Genomic DNA, 18049 nt, shown 5'->3' with positions numbered 1-18049 from the left:
AATAGAGGCAAATACAGAACTGATGCCCAGGTTTAAAAACAAAAATAATTTCTTCAAATGTTTGCAATTTTAACCTGGGTTTACTTCAATACGTCTGCTTTATTTTGTAGCATGTTTTATTGTGGCCCCGATGCAATACAATCAGGCGCCACACCTGTCTTGCGTTTTAATGACATTTCTTTTATTGGCAAAATTACAAACTAATCCATGTTTAAGGCTGCCACTGTCATTACGACAAATATAACACTTACCTGTCCGAAAACAAGAGCGAGTTTCCAAAGAGAAATCTATTTAGGATGAAAAAAGAGCGTTTTGAGTCCTTCCGGATCTACTGTGTAGGAAGCACCAATCCTGAAATGTGACACCCATGTGTGAGTGACACCCATCCACACCTGTTCTACCGGTCTACCGGTCTGTTCTACCGGCCTGCCAGTGCTGTCACGGGCTGGGTTTGCTCACCAGCCTCAATAATACTGACTTTGTGTGGGTGTATACACGCGGTATACATGTACACTTTAATACCAAGTGTACCTAATAAAGTGTAAAGATTTCAACTATTGTTAGGTTAAATATAAAACTTACCTGTCCGAAAAAACTAGCGAATTTCAAAGAACTCCAAAGTGCAAAAGTGCACTATATCAGGTACATCAACTGTACCTAATAAAGTGGCAGTGAGTGTGCACTTTTTTGATTTGATTTGATTTGATTTGATTTGATTTATTTTATTTTATTTTTGTACATGTAAAAAACAAAACTTCAAGAGAAGTTTAAGAAAACAAAACAAAACAAAGAATTTCATCCTTTAACACTTGATATCTTAATGTACATGTGCAAAAAAGGAGTACGAAGAAGTTGTTATTATTATTATTATTATTATTATTATTATTATTATTATTATTATATACTGTAATTATACTCACACACATACCTATACATACATACACATAGTTGAATATCTCTATATATTTGTACACACATGCCCATATAAATATTTATATAAATATACTTATTTACACTATACTGTCTCTATTAACCGCATCTGCTCTATATCTATGTATATATCTACTTACACACATGATCACACACACACACACACACACACACACACACACACACACACACACACACACACACACACACACACACACACACACACACACACACACACACACACACACACACACACACACTGAGAGCAAGCTTTCTGACTCTGGGCAGCGCATTTCCCTCTTTCATCATTCCTAGAGATATAACATTATTTGTCCAGGCCAGTTTCATTAGTTATTTTTTTGTCAATCATAATTTTAATTCGTCAAGTCAGTAATGTTTTATTAATGATTTACTACTTTGATCAGTAGCAAATGATCTCAGTGCATATATATATATATATATATATATATATATATATATATATATATATATATATATATATATAATGATAGATACAAATAATAATAATGTTACACTGTTTTTAAGGCATTTTAAAAACACATTAAAATTCACATTCAGATTCACATTCAAAGACTATTTAAGACAAAGGGACAGGTCTATTACTGTATTATTATTATGTATTACTAACTGTCGTCGCAGACCGCACAAGGCGCTCATCGAGCCTCATTCAACCGGAAATGACGTCAGGCACCTTTGAAAAAAACCAAACAGTGGTAATTGTTATTGTTAGCTTGTTAGCTCGCAGACGAACTCGGGAAATGGAGATATGACAGAGTAATAACGTCTTATTACACGTGCACCATTAAGTTATTACAAACCTAAAGTGGTATGTACAAAATCTGGCGAAATATATTTGCAGCGCGGATATTCTACTCTTGCCAGAATTAATTAATTAAACAACAGTGTTTAGGGGAAAAAAGGGGGATTGTGTTTATATTTTGTAGCAACATTTTTGCTAACATTGACTGAAGCTAACGTTGTGCTGAGCTAATCTCGCCTTGAGAACAATGCCAGGTCGCTATAAACTTCGAATTAAGTAACACAACCGGTTTAATGTTTCACTATATATCTGCAACACTGCCCTTAAGTCAGTTATGCTCTTGTTTTCTGCTCATTCTTGTGATGAAGGCTCAAGACTTCACGTTGTGAAGGCTCGTCTGTGTAACGTTTTTTGGACATGTATGAATCCATTACTAATACATGTAACACAAGCTTCGCAGAGCATCTGTATCTGGACATAGCTAGATGAGATTTATTTGAGATTAATTAAACGCTGTGTCTGCTGCAATAGATGGAGGACGGCAACAGGAGTGATGCAGCTTCCACATCCAAGAGCCATGGGGGCTCGCTCCACCTGCAGAGTAAGATTTAATTCCTCCCAGGAAATATGATGATTGTTAAATCACATATGGTTACATGTGGTTTCTTTTCTCAGCTCCAAAAAATGAAGATGCCTATGAAATTGCAATCCCCTATGAGGAGAGCAGTTTTGAGCAGCAAGGATTTTTCAACCAGAATGATCAGAATTTTGAAGGTGAAAGTCAGATCAATACCTTTAAGTCAATCTAAACCCCAGAGTTTAATCCTTCTACTTAATTAAAGCAATAATGAACTCCAAAACACGTATACCTTCCCTCCTCAGAGTCACAGTCAACTGCTGGCCCAACTCCCGTCAACAACTCATACATGGTGATCACCAACCTGAGGACCCAGCTCCAGATCTCTCTGGAGAAAAACTCTTGGCTGCAAAAAAGAATTGAAGATTTGGAAGAAGAGAGGGACTTCCTTCGATGCCAGTTGGACCGCTTCATCTTTTCCACAAAGAGCCAGGAGCAGAATCAGAGCCAGTATAGTAATGGTGAGGACAGGGGACAAGTGCCAGCTAATAAACTGCCAAAAAAAACTCTAGAGATTTAATTGAAAGATTTAGTGACTTACATTTTTCAAGGTAGAAAATAAATTAGTATTCTTCTCTCACTAGGGTATGAATCCAGACGATTCAACTGGAGAGCAAGAAGAGAGGAAGATCGTCCTGCTGGTAAAAACAAGCACTTAAACACAGCTATTATTTATTTGTCCTGGTGAGTGTGTCGGATTCAGGTGTTCCTCTAGGGGTGAACCCTTTCCCTGTCTCCCTATACAGTGTGTGTGTGTATGTAGTGTGTATACTGTATATATATATATATATATATATATATATATATATATATATATATATATATATATATATATATATATATATATATATATATACATGTTGCATTTCAGTTTGTAGATCCTCTGTCATTAAGGTTTTTTTCTCATCTTTAGAACAACAGAAGACAGACTCACAGCATTTCCCTCCACGTCAGTTTATCCAACGAAGGCCTGGTCCTCCAACAATGGTGTCTTCCAAAAACCATGTGTCCAACCCATTGACCACTCAGCTTGCGTCTATGAATGCTTTGTTCAACTCTACACAATCCCAGTCCCTTTTACAAGGCCATAGTGCTCCAGGTAATGCGGCAGGTGGGAGCAGTGGCAACACTGGGAGTGCTACAAGAGCCATAAATGACATTAGTGTGCATAATGGCCCAGGTAATATAGATCAGATAGTGTAGCTTTGTGTTATCATATATATTTTTTTTTTTATTGAAATCATTGCTTAATGCACATGTCTTCACCTACTGTTTTGCATTAAATATATCTTCTTTGCATTGTCAGAGTCCCTTTCACTTCACTTGGGAGAATCTGATGAGTATTTGGATCAGGATGATTTCATTGAGGATGAGGAAATGATACCAGGGGAAGATGTAATGTCAAATACAATTAACAACGGTCGGCAACAGTTGAAAAGAAGGCGGGTTTTCCGAGCTCCAAGAGAACGACAGAGAGGTAAAGGAAGAAAAAAAACAACACAACAAAACAACATTTCAGTGTTATTGTTGAAAATCATTGTTTTTGAAATGTCTGCAACTAACTCTCCTTGTTTGTTTTCTCTTTTTCAGTGAAAGATGCTGCTGGAGTGCTGTTTCGGTACAAGAAAATTCTGCTTACATATCAGCGTCTTAAAAATATGTCCAAAGCCTTCCAAATCCATGGTGTGGATCGCAACACAGTGGCTTCGACCACCCCCATAGCTGAGCTGCTTCTAGTGGCTCCAGAGAAAGTGGCTGATGTGGGAGAGTTTGACCCATCCAAAGAGAAGCTGCTGGACTATGCCCGGCGCTGCTACACCGCCCTGGACGAAGAGACACTTAACAGAGTGCAAGCCTTAAAGAAGAATAACCTGCTCCTGCCCATCTCCTACAGGTTCAGACACTGAGGAAAAAAGACAGATCAACAGTGTCTATAAAACAATGACCTGAAGCTAAAGAGAGAAGAGGAAAGAAAACTGGCTTCTACCACAGCAGGCCACTTCATTACCAGTGCACACAGGTGGCCATGTAGACTGTGACTAGCATAGTTTTTTTTTTTTTTTTTTCAGACAAAACTTTTCACATGTCACTGAAATTTTCAACACCTTTGTGTTGATTTTCTTCATCAAAGTGAGGATGAGGGGTGCCTACTGTACATGGAAAGAGAAACAATGTGGTTTCCATTGCTGTAAGCAATGTGGTGTAAGTTTATAATTTAGAATTGGTTAATGAGAATGTGTCTTTACAACAAATGTAATAGGAGACACTGTTTTTACCAAAATCTCCAAAGGTCTGACTTTCAGCTTTTATTTTGCAACCATACTTTTTTTTAAATATTCTTTCTGTCCTCAACATTTGGTGTTGAGGTACATTACAGCATGTCTTCTTTTTCTGTCTGATTTTTCTCCTTCGGGATAACTGAAGTGGATCATGCTTTTCCTTCATCATTTGTTTCCATCTTACCTTGTCTTCTGCAGCTCCCTCTGTCACATCAACTAAATGCACATTCTCTTTTACCACATTCAAATATCTCACATATTTGTCTTCCCCTTTTTCTTCTGACCGAAAGACCCATCTCCACCATCTTTCTACCAGTGTGTCCACTATCTCTCTTTTTTATCTGTCCAAATCATCTCATTCAAGCCTTTCTTACTTTTATCTTTTACGTAGTTCAGTTACTCATATTACTTCATTTGTATGCATTTTTACACAGTTCCAAAAGTCTGTAGGCATTCAGTCACAGTCTATTTATGTCATACTGTAATTGAATTGTGGTAGACTTAAGAAATTCTTTATTATATTACTTTAGGTGTTCTTTTTCTGTTTATACATTTTTTTATGATTTTTATTTGCCTTAATTAGTTTTTTCTTTGCACAAGACAACTAATCGAGATCACCTTTCCTTTCCATTTCTCAAGGTTTAAAGTGGAAGAAAGAAATCCAGTTGTAAAGTGATTATTGTAAAAACAAGTCTAACATAATGTGGTGCTGATACAGTTTTGACACCACTACATTTTATACAAGAGCCATGACAGTTAATACTTTCTTATAAGTATTATGACCAACAGTTATTCTTCTGGCCAATTTTAACTATACTGCAGTATTACTTTGTTGCCCAACTTAAGGTCACCAAAATTGGGTGCATTACCTTCCTAAATTACAGTAAATGTCAACTTTTATGCTTCTGATATTGAGAATCTCATAATGCATTGTGATAATAACATGTTTTGTAAAATATGGCCCTGGAAATTTACATTAGTTCTTACTATACTGACTGTTTGTAACAATGTGTAACATGCAAAATTTTGTGGATCTCGCACACATATTTTTAAAGTGAAAACATCAGCATTAACAGTGTTTGACGGTTTAATTTATTTTGACAATTTCCACTACACAACGCATGCGTTTGATCTACACCCTAAAGGAGTTTTGCTAAGATTGTGATTTTAAAAGCAGTCAACTACTGAACATATTGAAAATCCCAGTCAATTTCTGCCAAAGTACAAAGCCAATGTCCTGAAAGCATTTCATTCCATACAAAAATGATTTGTTTATCTGTAAAATCCAACAGCACGACTCGTTACTTATTAATCATGTGGAGTACTGTTAATATGAGTGCAATAAAACATGATTTCCTACAATTTTGCGAATGTATTGTTCTATTCAGTCATAACATTCTTTTCCAATGAATATGCCAGCATCTATTTTCGTGATTTTGATATAATCAAAATTACTTATATTGACTGACTGCATATTTTTGGCCTGTTTTTTAGTGCTGATTGAAAGATGAGATCTTTTAGCATATCCAACTGTACTATCCCATTGAAAATATGTGTTGTCTAATGGGTTGGGCCCCTTTTGCCCTCAGAACTGCCCTAGTTCTTCATGACATAGAGTCAACAAGGTGTTGGAAACATTCTTCAGAGATTTTGATCCATATTGACGTGATACCATCATGCAGTTGCTGCAGATTTGTCAACTGCATATCCATGATGCAAATTTTCTGTTCCACCATGTCCGAAAGATGGATTGAGATCTGCGCTGGTGGAGGCCATTTAAGTACAGTGAGCCCGTTGTCATGTCCAAGGAAGCAGTTTGAAATTATTTGAGTTATGTGACATGGTGGATTATCCTGTTGGAAGTAGCTAGATAATGGGCACACTGTGGTCTTAAAGCGGTGCACGTGGTCAGCAATAATAACCAAATAGTGCCAAAGTGTGCACCACCAGCAACAGCCTGAATCAACCCTCTATTTTCCAATTTTGCTGAAGCTGTGTTAAATGTAGCCTCAGTTTCTTGACAAGAGTTGTACCCTGTGTGGCTTCCTGCTACTATGGCCCATCCGCTTCATGGTTTGATGGCTTCTGGGCTCAGAGATGGCATTCTGCATTGGTTGTAACGAGTGATCATTTGAGTTACGGTTGCCTTTCTATCATCTCGAACCAGTCTGCCCAATGGAGTTTGCACATTCTTCCTGTGCTTGCTTTGGTTTTTCTCCTGGGACTTCCTTAAATGGCGTATAATTCTAAAACCATGTGGACCTGTATGTGTACCAATGTCTTCCACCTAAGGGGAGCTAAGGGATAGCCAAACTGCAACACACATACATGTGCAGACACCCACACAAATGACTATTGTCTATGCTGTATCTATCTATCTATCTATCTATCTATCTATCTATCTATCTATCTATCTATCTATCTATCTATCTATCTATCTATCTATCTATCTATCTATCTATCTATCTATCTATCTATCTATCTATCTATCTATCTATCTATCTATCTATCTATCTATCTATCCATCCATCCATCCATCCATCCATCCATCCATCCATCCATCCATCCATCCATCCATCCATCCATCCATCCATCCATCCATCCATCCATTCAAACATGCCTGTTTATGTTTAAGTTCATTCATTTCAAACAAGACATTCCAGGCACTTTTCATAATTTTTTCTGTTATCATCAGATATTCATTCTTATTCAGTTAGAGGTGGTAAGAACTTTCATTTACCTCTTTGTCGTACCTGCAGTCACCAATCCTTTATCAAATTCCATGACCCTCAACTCTGGAACTGTTTAGATAGATCTCTTAAGTAAGTGTCATCCTTAAAAATGTTTAGGACCAGCTTAGTGGGGTATCTTTTATATAGACACAATTAACCCGCTATTCGTACTAAAATTAAATTGCCATTTCATGGATATTTTTTGTTTGGGTGTTTATTGTATTTTTTTTCTTTTACCTTTTCTTTTTCCTTTCTATTCTTTTTCTATTGATTGATTTGTTTTGGTGATTTTGTATTGAGGGGAAGGATTTTTTATAAGCCCTTCGGGCTTCTTTTCCTCTCCTGCACAAAGTATTTGTCCTTGTATGATAAAAAAAATTACTGTTATCATTGTGCAAATAAATAAATAAAAAAATAAAAAATAAATCCATCAATCCCTCCATCTATCTATCTATGTGTGAGTGTATTAATAGTTGAATGTTTAATGTTGATGATTCTTCAACCTCTGTAGGAAAAACCCTCCACTATGGAGAAACGAACACAGCCGTCACTTTCCCTCGGCGTGACAACAACATTGATCGCGTCTTCATCATGGATGTATTATATATTAACGCTTCATCCCCATCAGAGAGGAAACATAACAGCATAGTCTCCCCCCGTCCGTCCGTCCGTCCACCGGAAACTCCACTCTCATCAACTTCCGGTGTCAGGCTGCTCGGGGAGACGGAGGAAAAAAAGCGGGGACACTGAAACCTTTATTGTTTTTTCTGAAGCCTTGAATATTGGAAATCGTAAACATTCGGCTTATAAAGTCAAGCAGCGGAACACTGCGGGTCTGTGACCCCCCCGGGATTTGTATCCAGCGTTGGAGAGAACTCATTCATTCTGCTCCGTGTTCTCAGCGGCCTGGTGGACTTTAGTCGCGGCTAGTTAGCAGCAGGCTAACCTCCGGAACACGTTTCTCTCTCAATGACCCCGCTCGCTACGGGATAAATACACATCACGCCGCGAGGCTTGTGTGCGCCGCTTGTTTTGGTAAATCCCCTTTTTGACGAGAAGGCTGCAACCCGCAGCTGTACCCCGCGGGACCGACATCAGCGAAACACTCGTGTTTTAAAGTGTTCGCTCCGCTGCTAGCTGCAGCTAGCCCCCGCTAACTGAACCAGCGCAGTCCCCAGAGCCGTGTAGACCACAGCCCGGAGATGTCGGATTTCGACGAATTTGAAAGACAACTGTCCGAAAACCACCAAGGTAAACGAATCACGTGTGTATCTGTAGTTAGAAACGCGTATGGTGCGTTTGAAATGTGAGTGCTGCTGTGTGGCTGAAGCCTGATTTATGGTTCCGCGTTAAAGCGACGCAGAGCCTACGCCGTAAGGTACGGCGTAGGTTCTGCGTCGGTGTAACGCGGAACCATAAATCAGCCTTAATGCAGCATGGACGTGTCTATTTACTGGTGCGACCAGCGCTGCCGCTGCACCGATGTATTAATCCACTAAGACTGGCTATGCGTTCAATTAAACTAATGTAATTGCACAATATTACGTATTTAAATGTCGGTGTTTCTTAAGATTTCGAGGTTATTAATGATTTTAGAACCCCACATACAATTTATTTCTTGCAACTATAGCTTACTCTAAATAGCTCTGGTTTCATAATATAGTGTTCTTACTGGAGGAACAATCAACCACGCCCATGCAAAAAGCCTAGAGATTTATATATATATATTTATTTTTATATATATTTATTTATATATATATATATATATATATATATATATATATATATATATATATATATATATATATATATATATATGTGTGTGTGTGTGTAATAATGCACCTTTCATTAACCATGACTACCTCATACTGCTGCACCTTTCACTTTTAAATTATATATATGTTAATAATTTGTAAACTATTTAAATCTGGGTTTAGTGAGCAAAAAAAAAAAATCTTCATACTTGGCCAATAAAGAATCAGAAAGAAGTTTATTGCCAAATAGTTTAACACACATAGTTTGTTGTGATTGGTGCAATGTAAAAGAGCAAATAATATTAAAGGAGAAAATGTACAACAATTTGGTTCTAAAGTGCCAGAGTAATGAGTCTGTAGGGAAAAAGACAATGTACATGAGGTGACCTGGGATGTGCGTTAATGTGACGCATAAGGTCAGGAGTGGAGTCTTTATGTTAATGTAACGTAGAGTGGGGATATATATATATATATATATATATATATATATATATATAAATATCTAATGTAATTAAATATATTTATATCTTTATATAATAGAAAGTTGTATTTAAAAATCCTACCTTGAACTGTTGCATGTAAGAGAATATACTGCATGAAAACCCCACAGTCACTAATATTAGGTTTACTTGGCTTATTAGGTGTAGTTAGCTTAGCAGCTTTGCCAATAGTTCCTCTAATTCAGACACCCAGCCAGTAAAGCCAAAACAACCATCCGACATAACCTTGATTGAGTTACATTTTCCCACAAGATGTCAAGGCAATAAGCAACATTATTAGTGTGCATAAGAGTTAACTGTCCTTTTTTCAGTGTACATATTTGTTAAACTGTGTAAAACATTTCTTTGAATGACAATAATGTAGCTTATTTTTACTACAGAAGTTGTGATCGTTGAGGTTATGTTTACCTGCCACATTTACACTTTAGTTATTTTACCAGAGTCTGTGAGGTATGATTGCAGTGAGTTCATTTACCTAGTTAGCTACGTGTCCTGTTTGCAGTTGAATACTTTTACAAACACTTCATTTCTCCACCAGAACGAGATAAAGAGAACCGCCACCACCGTCGGTCCGCATCTCGCAGCCGTAGCAGAGACAGGAAGAGGAGGAGCAGAGACAGGGATAGACGCAGCAGGGATCGCCGTGCAGACAGTAAGGATCGGAGACACAGGCGCAGGTTAGTACCCATTTACAACACCACCTGGACTGACAAGCTGTTATACAGCTGTCTCTTTGCGAGCTGCTCATCAATACTGGCCTTACCATTCATCCTTTTTTCTAAATCAGCTTGATCCTTTTTGGGGTCATGGGAGGGCTGGAGTCTGTCCCGGGCGTCATCGTTCAAACGGCAGGTTTATACTAAGTGCCAACCATCTTACTTTTGCATCGAGTGTCATGCAGAACAGATTTTTGTTGCAGTTCCTCGACTGACCGATAGAGACTGGCTCCAAAAGAGAGTCAATCTCCATTGAACTCCATGGCAAAATGTCCAACTTTAGAGTAGAAATAACCATATTTACAGCCTGGTCCCAAAAAAATATTTTAGTCTTAATCGTTTGATTTCACACCCGTGACAACTCTGAGGGGGGTGAATTTTTTTTTTACTATACCAGGAGAGTTTATATCAAGCAATATATACTGGGGTTAAACTTGACATAATTACCACACTAGTCAAATATGAAATATATCGATGAAGGACAAAAAAGTGAGAAGAAAAGTTTGAACCAGCACCCCCAGTATTTTAACTAAACAACTTTAAACTGTTACATTTTGCATGCCAGTGCTTAGTTTTTTTTCTTTTCTTTTTTTTATTGGAACATTAGAATCAAATAATATCAAACGTCTTTGTGTGGTATGAGCTGTTTTGCTGTAGGAAATTTATCTTAAAGGTGCAAGTTGCTGATCGAACAAGACCTGATACTAAGGCAACAGGCCTGTCTTTTGTGAGGGAACCATGTTTACATAAACACCTATGTCTGTTTGGTGAGATTGAACAGCTTTCTGGGATTCAATTCAGTCTGCTATTGTCAGCTCTGATTTTTATTTTATTTATTTTTTTGGGGACTCTGGGAAAGGAGACTGTGGGTCCTTGTCTTTCAGTGTCTGTTTAAATATGTTACTTGAGTTTATGGTCTTTGAACAATTGTTTGGAAGAAGTATGACCCTGTCCCCTTTTGCAGTTGGTGTAATCTTTTAATGATCTAACTGCCATTGTATTCATCAGTTCACAAATACTATCGCATCACATGTCTGCTGTGAGGCTTATAGTATGACTTACTTTTAGAAAATGGTCTGTAATTATCTTTTGAGAATTATACCCGTGAGGGACAGGGAATCACTGGTGACCTCAATTACAAGTATGTTGTTCCATTTTTGCCTGAAGCAAGATCCCAATTTCTCGCCTTCTAACAATCTTAAGTCCCGATTCACTTGATTTTTCTACATATCCTCACATCAGATATTCCTGCAGGATGTGTTCAGAGTGATTAAAAAAAATAAATACTTTGATGGAAGTTTAAGCCACCTCTATACTACACACGTTGAATATTTACAATCAGAAATCCTTGTTTGTGATGAAAAACCTGATGATAAACTTTCACATGTTCTGTGGAATATTATAATACCCAATCAGAAAGAGAGCTGACAGAAGAATTCTGTAATTTGTGAATTTTATATATATATATATATATATATATATATATATATATATATATATATATATATATAAATACTTTTTTTTTCAAACTAAGAATTCTCCAGTCTACACTGGATACATCTTCAGTAACATGGATGGAGCAAGAACACATCTGGGGAATTTGACTACTTCTCTAGATGCAGAATTCTAACAGGAGTGATACTTCAGCTGCTACTAATGATGAGTCACAACAGCATAAATGCAGACAAGAACATGCATTGACCAATTACCTTTTTTTGTTGGGATGTGCAAAAATAAGCACTATTGTGTCTGCATAAGACAGACATCATCCAAAATGTAGTTGGCTTATGACAAGATTGCCACTTCCACATTGCAGTCTTTGTTGGCTGACCATAATTAAAGATACAGTTATAGATCCTGCAAATTATTCAGAATAACTCATGCCATGAAGCCCTGTTGAAATACACAGGACACTTGATAACTTTGGTTTTTGGAGATGGTAGTCGTAATTCTTGTGAGGTGGAAATGTTGGTTAATGTGATTTATTTGAGAGAAATATGAAACCCTTCAATGTCATTTCAGCTCACCAGCCACCACCTACCCCCAGGACAATACTGGAAGGTAATAAAGCAAACTAACACAAAGATGATTTGTGCAGCACTGCATCAAATGGAGATTGATAAAATATATAATTGTTTGTACTACTTGTTGTTTAGATAATTGACTAAATGGGGTTTTCTGTCCTTCATTTTTACTTTACAGTCAGTTTTACAATGTTCTGATTCATGCAGCCACTAGAAAAGTAACTCTTTTTGTAATACACCTCCTGGTGTTTTTAAATTTTTTATATCTTTCTGTTTCTTACACAGCCGTTCTCCCCACCGTGAGAAGAAGAAGAAGGTTAAAAAGTACTGGGATGTTCCTCCACCTGGTTTTGAACACATCACTCCAATGCAGTATAAAGCCATGCAAGGTAAGTCTTTATTTTTCTCCACATCTATTGCCTAATTTAAGGTTTGAATTAGGGCTGGGCGATATGGACCAAAAGTCATATCTCGATTTTTTTCTAGCTGAATGGCGATACTCGATATATATCTCAATATTTTTTCTGTGCCTTAATTGGGGTTTCCCCCAAAGCATTATAGCATAGCATCTCTGTTAGCATCTCTGTTAGCATCTCTGTTAGCTTCATTTTTTCTGAGGCAAACCCTTAAAAAAAACAGTCAGTTTTAAGTCAAAGCCTCGTGCCAAATGTCACACAGGTTCCTTTATTAACAAAGGTCTGCACAATATCAACATGTATAAAACAAATGAAATAAAAATAAACTGCCTGCATATATAGAATAAAAATGCTTCTTGAATAAAGTAAAACAAATATCCCTTTCCTGCATAACAATTAAATTAAAATACACTGTGCAATTAATACAATGTAGACAGTAACAGGCAGACTTTTCCACTGAGGTTGACAGTTGTGCAAATAACAAAACATTTGTGCAAATCTCAAATAAAACATTCAAGTCAATTTGTCACAAAATAAGCTATATCAAAATCGTTTTTTTTTTTTTTTTTTAATAATCGATATAAACGATATTGTCTCGTACCATATCGCGTTTGAAAATATATCGATATATATTAAAATCTCTATATATCGCCCAGCCCTAGTTTGAATTTAAATGTGATATTTCTGGTATTAATGATTTCTTTATCATAGCATATGCATGCCTGTAATGTAAACATGCTGGTGCAATATGTTGGTATACAAGTATTTGTATAGATGTTTGAATAATTAATCTCTTTGGCTTTGTGCTGCAGCTGCAGGCCAGATCCCAGCCACAGCTCTCCTGCCAACTATGACTCCAGATGGCCTGGCTGTTACTCCCACCCCCGTACCTGTAGTGGGCAGCCAGATGACCCGGCAGGCTCGCCGGCTCTATGTGGGCAACATCCCCTTTGGCATTACAGAGGTCCGTAACAGAAGCATTTGTACTCGTCCACATATTTCTGTCGGGTCTAAAATATTTGAATGTGAAGATAAACTAAACTAAACTAAATGATCTTAATTCTATTCCTTCCTTCTCTGTAGGAATCAATGATGGACTTTTTTAACGCTCAGATGCGTTTGGGTGGTCTTACTCAGGCCCCTGGAAATCCCGTCCTGGCAGTGCAAATCAACCAGGATAAGAATTTTGCTTTCCTTGAGGTTAGATAAGAAGATTTTGACAATCATTATAGAGCCCTGTTTATACATTTTTTACACTTTTTCAATCATCTGTAATGTTTCTGTGCAGTTCCGTTCAGTTGATGAAACAACGCAGGCAATGGCTTTTGATGGCATCATCTTTCAAGGCCAGAGTCTTAAAATTCGTCGTCCCCACGACTACCAGCCCCTGCCTGGCATGAGTGAAAACCCGAGTGTCTATGTGCCTGGTACACAGACAATTAATGGTTTTTAAACTCTAAATACTGGCAAAATTCATAACCATTTATGAAATTACGTTTGGTAGCGCTTTATGCCATTCTTTATGTTTCCTGATGTCTTCTGTGTGGATGTTGTAGGTGTGGTGTCCACGGTGGTGCCAGACTCGGCTCACAAGCTCTTCATTGGTGGTTTGCCCAACTACCTGAATGATGACCAGGTCAGTTGGACAAACTTGTATTCCTCTCTCAAATAACTGCTCCTATTAAATTCAAACACTTATATTGAAATGAGTGAGAAAAGATTGCAGTATTTTTTTTATTACTTGCTGTGAGATAAACATGTAATCAATAATAAAGTTGGAGCTGTGTTGTTACCATGATTTGGAATTGAACCAGTGAACATTTTTGAAAATATCTAAATTCTGTGACCCTTTTGTTTCCTGTTTGTAGGTGAAGGAATTGTTGACGTCATTTGGCCCTCTGAAGGCTTTCAACCTGGTAAAAGACAGCGCAACAGGCCTGTCTAAAGGATATGCCTTTTGTGAATATGTTGATGTCAATTTGAACGATCAGGTAACGAGTCTCCGCAAGTGACAAAAGTGTGATCATGTTTCTGGAAGCGCGTGTCTAAACCTTGATTTCTGCATTAGGCTATTGCTGGACTGAATGGCATGCAGCTGGGAGACAAGAAGCTCCTGGTGCAGAGAGCCAGTGTGGGATCCAAGAACGCCACTTTGGTGAGTGTCCAGCAGCTGCACAGATGACAGTAAAATGGTGGGAGGCGGGACAATGTTTTACAGTTTGTAAAATTGACACAAATTGCGGAACAGGTCGACTGCAGTGTTTTTTTTTTATAACAAGTACACTTTTTTTTATATAGATGAAACTGTTTATTTGGATTGCCAAAACCTAGTTTGGTTAAATAATCCATGATATTCCAGAAATAACCCAAAAAACTGTTTTTCATTAGTTGGTAGAATATATTGTCAAAGCGCTTAAGTTTGAGTTGTTCTGCCTATTTTGTAAGCTGAAATCTATTTCAGAAAACACTCAAACGTTCTTTTGTTTGAGTTTTTATAATATTGGGGTAATTTGCTGACTTTTAGTTTTGCAGAATATAAAAATATCACAAGCTATCTATATTTAAAGGGGACCTATTATGAAAACACGTTTTTTCTTGCTTTAACATATAAAAAGTGGTCTCCCCTCAGCCTGCCAACTCAGAAGGAGGAAAGCAACCAAATTCTGCAGTGTCTGTACAGTCGCCCGGATGAGCCGTCCAGTCTGATGTGGCCTCCGATGCGTGAAACCACGCCCACAACTAACTCCGCCGGCCGGAGCTTCCGCCATTTTTTTCGTAGCGGTGTATCGCGTCATTCAGCAATCAGCACAGAGCCTCATTATCATAGCCTCCCCGCCCACTCAGAATCCCACATAGATAATGAGGTTAGAGACTGGGAAGATAAAGACATGGCTCAGAGGCTGAATTTCTAATTTATTTAGCAAAAAAAAATCAAAAGCTTGTTTTTAAGACATTCAAGGCCTGTTTAAAATAGGTATTAGATGCCATAAAATTTCTCCTTTAAAGGGGACCTATTATGGCATAATGTGAATGTCTTAAAAATAAGCTTTAGATTTTTTTTTGCTAAATAAATTAGAAATTCAGCCTCTGAGCCAAGTCTTTAGCATCCCAGTCTCTAACCTCATTATCTATGAGGGATTCTGAGTGGGCGGGGCTATGATAATGAGTCACTGTGCTGATTGCTGAATGACGCGATACACCGCTACGAAAAAAATGGCGGAAGCTCCTGCCGGAGTTAGTTGTGGGCGTGGTTTCACGCATCGCTCCTGTCATTACGTAACGAAAGGGAGCAGAATCTGAACGGCTCGTAGAAGCCACATCACACTCTATGGCTCATCCGGGCGGCTGTACAGACACTGCAGAATTTGGTTGCTTTCCTCTTTCTCTGAGTTGGCAGGCTGAGGGGAGACCACTTTTTATATGTTAAAGCAAGAAAAAACTTGTTTTTCATAATAGGTCCCCTTTAAGTTTTATTTTTTTTATGGATATAAGCCAGCCTTTTATAGAAGTCTTGACAGCAGCTAGTCTACATGAACCTCATTTTATTCACGCCCATTTCAGTAATATACAATTGCCAGTGCAGAAGTTATGTAATGCAATTGTCATAGACTTTAAATAAACGGTGTTCAAATCTTATTTAAGAAAAACAACAAAACTAACTAAATCTATGTTTCTTCTTCCAGACAAGTATCAACCAGACCCCTGTGACGCTGCAGGTGCCAGGTCTGAACAGCTCTGTGACCCAGATGGGCGGTCTGCCCACTGAAGTGCTGTGTCTGATGAACATGGTCGCCCCGGAGGAGCTCTTGGATGATGATGAATATGAGGAGATAGTTGAAGATGTCAGGGATGAGTGCAGCAAGTATGGCCAAGTGAAGAGCATTGAGATACCTCGCCCTGTGGACGGCCTGGAAGTGCCTGGGACTGGCAAGGTAGGCAGTAACCCAAACTTGGATGTCTTGATGTAAATGTATTGATAAATAGACCCATGTCTGATGAATAATGATGACCTTTTGTTTTTCTTTGTGTAGATCTTTGTGGAATTCACTTCAGTTTTTGATGCCCAGAAGGCCATGCAGGGGCTGACAGGAAGAAAGTTTGCCAACAGGGTGGTGGTGACCAAATACTGCGATCCAGATGCTTATCACCGTCGGGACTTCTGGTAGAGAGGGCATGAAGAAAGGAGGGAAGGGGATGCGGGAGGGAGGGAGGGGGGGAGGGAGGGGAGTGTAATATGTACTGCCTGTTTCCAAATCATCCCCTGGAGTGATTTGTTGGAACAACATTTCAGGTAGATCTTGGATCATTAATCATTTTGACAAACAGCTTTGATGATATCCAGATTATTATTTGAGATCTACATGACATGTCCAGCTGTTAAGAGATCTTTGCGATTGGGGTTAAAAAAAAATGGAGGAGGATGGGAATGGTTTATATGAAATATATAGTCAGGGGGGGTAGGTTTGTGTGCTAGTTATGTAACTGGGTGGGGAAGATTTTTGAGAAATGTGTGTAAAAACAGGGCCAAGGAATGGGTTAACGATTCTTTTTATACTTTGTGAGACAGAGATGTCATTTTTGGGTGGGGGGTGGGGGGGACCACACTTTCAAGTTTGTATTTAAATGGAGGTAGCCTGTTTTAAGTAAGGAACTGGAGTACAGAAGGAGAAAGATCCTGATTGAGAACAATGGAGGAAGCAGGTTTGTGTTTGTAAAAGATGGGATTATGGGAAGACGAAGGGCATTTTGTTTGACGATCTAATGTAGATACACAGTAGCTGTAACATCCACCTCGGTTTTGACACCATGTTAGAGAAGCTGGAGGAGACTTTTTTTTTTTTTTTTTTTTTCCCTTTCGTTTTCTTTTTTGGACTGTCATTTCCTCATATTCTTTAATTTGATGATACTGATGTGATACTGCTGTCCCCCTCAGCACAGTTGTTGTCTGATTGGACTCTTATCTGAATGTCCGCTGTAAATGTTCTGATACCGTGTGTAGCTTCACTGATTTGAGCTGTAATATCTTGTGTTCAGGCCGCAAAATAACAGGAATCGCAGAAAGAACATTTTCATTTATTTAATTTTTTTTCTTCAACTTTTTACATCAAATGTAGTTCAACCCTGACTTATCACAAGAAGAGAAAGGATTGGCAGAGAGAAACAGATTCTCTTCTTTACCAACAAGCCTTAATCTTATTACATGTAAATTTGCTTGGGAAACAAATTTGGCCTGTCCCTCTTTCAGTAGTGTCTGTATGTGCATATTAAAAAGATTTTTGT

At 38.1% G+C, this 18049-nt stretch overlaps 2 protein-coding genes across 4 annotated transcripts; both read left to right on the top strand.

The window, feature by feature from the left end:
• The first annotated feature begins 1664 nt into the window (after nucleotides 1-1664).
• On the top strand, nucleotides 1665-5989 carry LOC133433970 (coiled-coil domain-containing protein 106-like). 2 transcript variants are annotated; one of them, XM_061717019.1, is made up of 8 exons: nucleotides 1665-1777; nucleotides 2243-2312; nucleotides 2387-2485; nucleotides 2594-2809; nucleotides 2933-2989; nucleotides 3262-3447; nucleotides 3655-3825; nucleotides 3939-5989. In XM_061717019.1, the coding sequence occupies exons 2-8, from the start codon at nucleotides 2243-2245 to the stop codon at nucleotides 4253-4255; spliced, it is 1116 nt and encodes a 371-aa protein (XP_061573003.1). In that variant the 5' UTR covers nucleotides 1665-1777; the 3' UTR covers nucleotides 4256-5989. The 2 variants fall into 2 exon arrangements, with proteins under 2 accessions (XP_061573003.1, XP_061573002.1); XM_061717018.1 differs by having other exon boundaries at nucleotides 3262-3528.
• Nucleotides 5990-8053: 2064 nt separating this feature from the next.
• On the top strand, nucleotides 8054-16958 carry u2af2a (U2 small nuclear RNA auxiliary factor 2a). 2 transcript variants are annotated; one of them, XM_061717017.1, is made up of 12 exons: nucleotides 8054-8610; nucleotides 10152-10290; nucleotides 12352-12390; nucleotides 12639-12742; nucleotides 13582-13733; nucleotides 13853-13969; nucleotides 14058-14196; nucleotides 14326-14405; nucleotides 14638-14760; nucleotides 14838-14924; nucleotides 16453-16701; nucleotides 16801-16958. In XM_061717017.1, exons 1-12 carry the CDS (start codon nucleotides 8562-8564, stop codon nucleotides 16933-16935), a joined length of 1413 nt encoding a protein of 470 aa, XP_061573001.1. In that variant the 5' UTR covers nucleotides 8054-8561; the 3' UTR covers nucleotides 16936-16958. The 2 variants fall into 2 exon arrangements, with proteins under 2 accessions (XP_061573001.1, XP_061573000.1); XM_061717016.1 differs by having other exon boundaries at nucleotides 14058-14214.
• The last annotated feature ends 1091 nt before the right edge of the window (nucleotides 16959-18049 follow it).

Source organism: Cololabis saira, chromosome 3 (genome assembly GCF_033807715.1).
Source record: "Cololabis saira isolate AMF1-May2022 chromosome 3, fColSai1.1, whole genome shotgun sequence".
In the NCBI taxonomy this organism is placed as follows: Eukaryota; Metazoa; Chordata; class Actinopteri; order Beloniformes; family Belonidae; genus Cololabis; species Cololabis saira.
This window is presented reverse-complemented; position numbering and strand designations above follow the sequence as displayed.

Bases quoted from the DNA above. Each gene is read 5' to 3' on its own strand.
- LOC133433970 (XM_061717018.1), top strand. From the start codon at position 2,243: ATGGAGGACGGCAACAGGAGTGATGCAGCTTCCACATCCAAGAGCCAT. The intron at 2,990-3,261 runs GTAAAAACAAGC...TCTCATCTTTAG, and splicing joins AGAGGAAGATCGTCCTGCTG to AACAACAGAAGACAGACTCA. The intron at 3,529-3,654 runs GTAATATAGATC...TTGCATTGTCAG, and splicing joins TAGTGTGCATAATGGCCCAG to AGTCCCTTTCACTTCACTTG.
- u2af2a (XM_061717016.1), top strand. From the start codon at position 8,562: ATGTCGGATTTCGACGAATTTGAAAGACAACTGTCCGAAAACCACCAA. The intron at 10,291-12,351 runs GTTAGTACCCAT...ATGTCATTTCAG, and splicing joins GATCGGAGACACAGGCGCAG to CTCACCAGCCACCACCTACC. The intron at 14,761-14,837 runs GTAACGAGTCTC...TTTCTGCATTAG, and splicing joins ATGTCAATTTGAACGATCAG to GCTATTGCTGGACTGAATGG.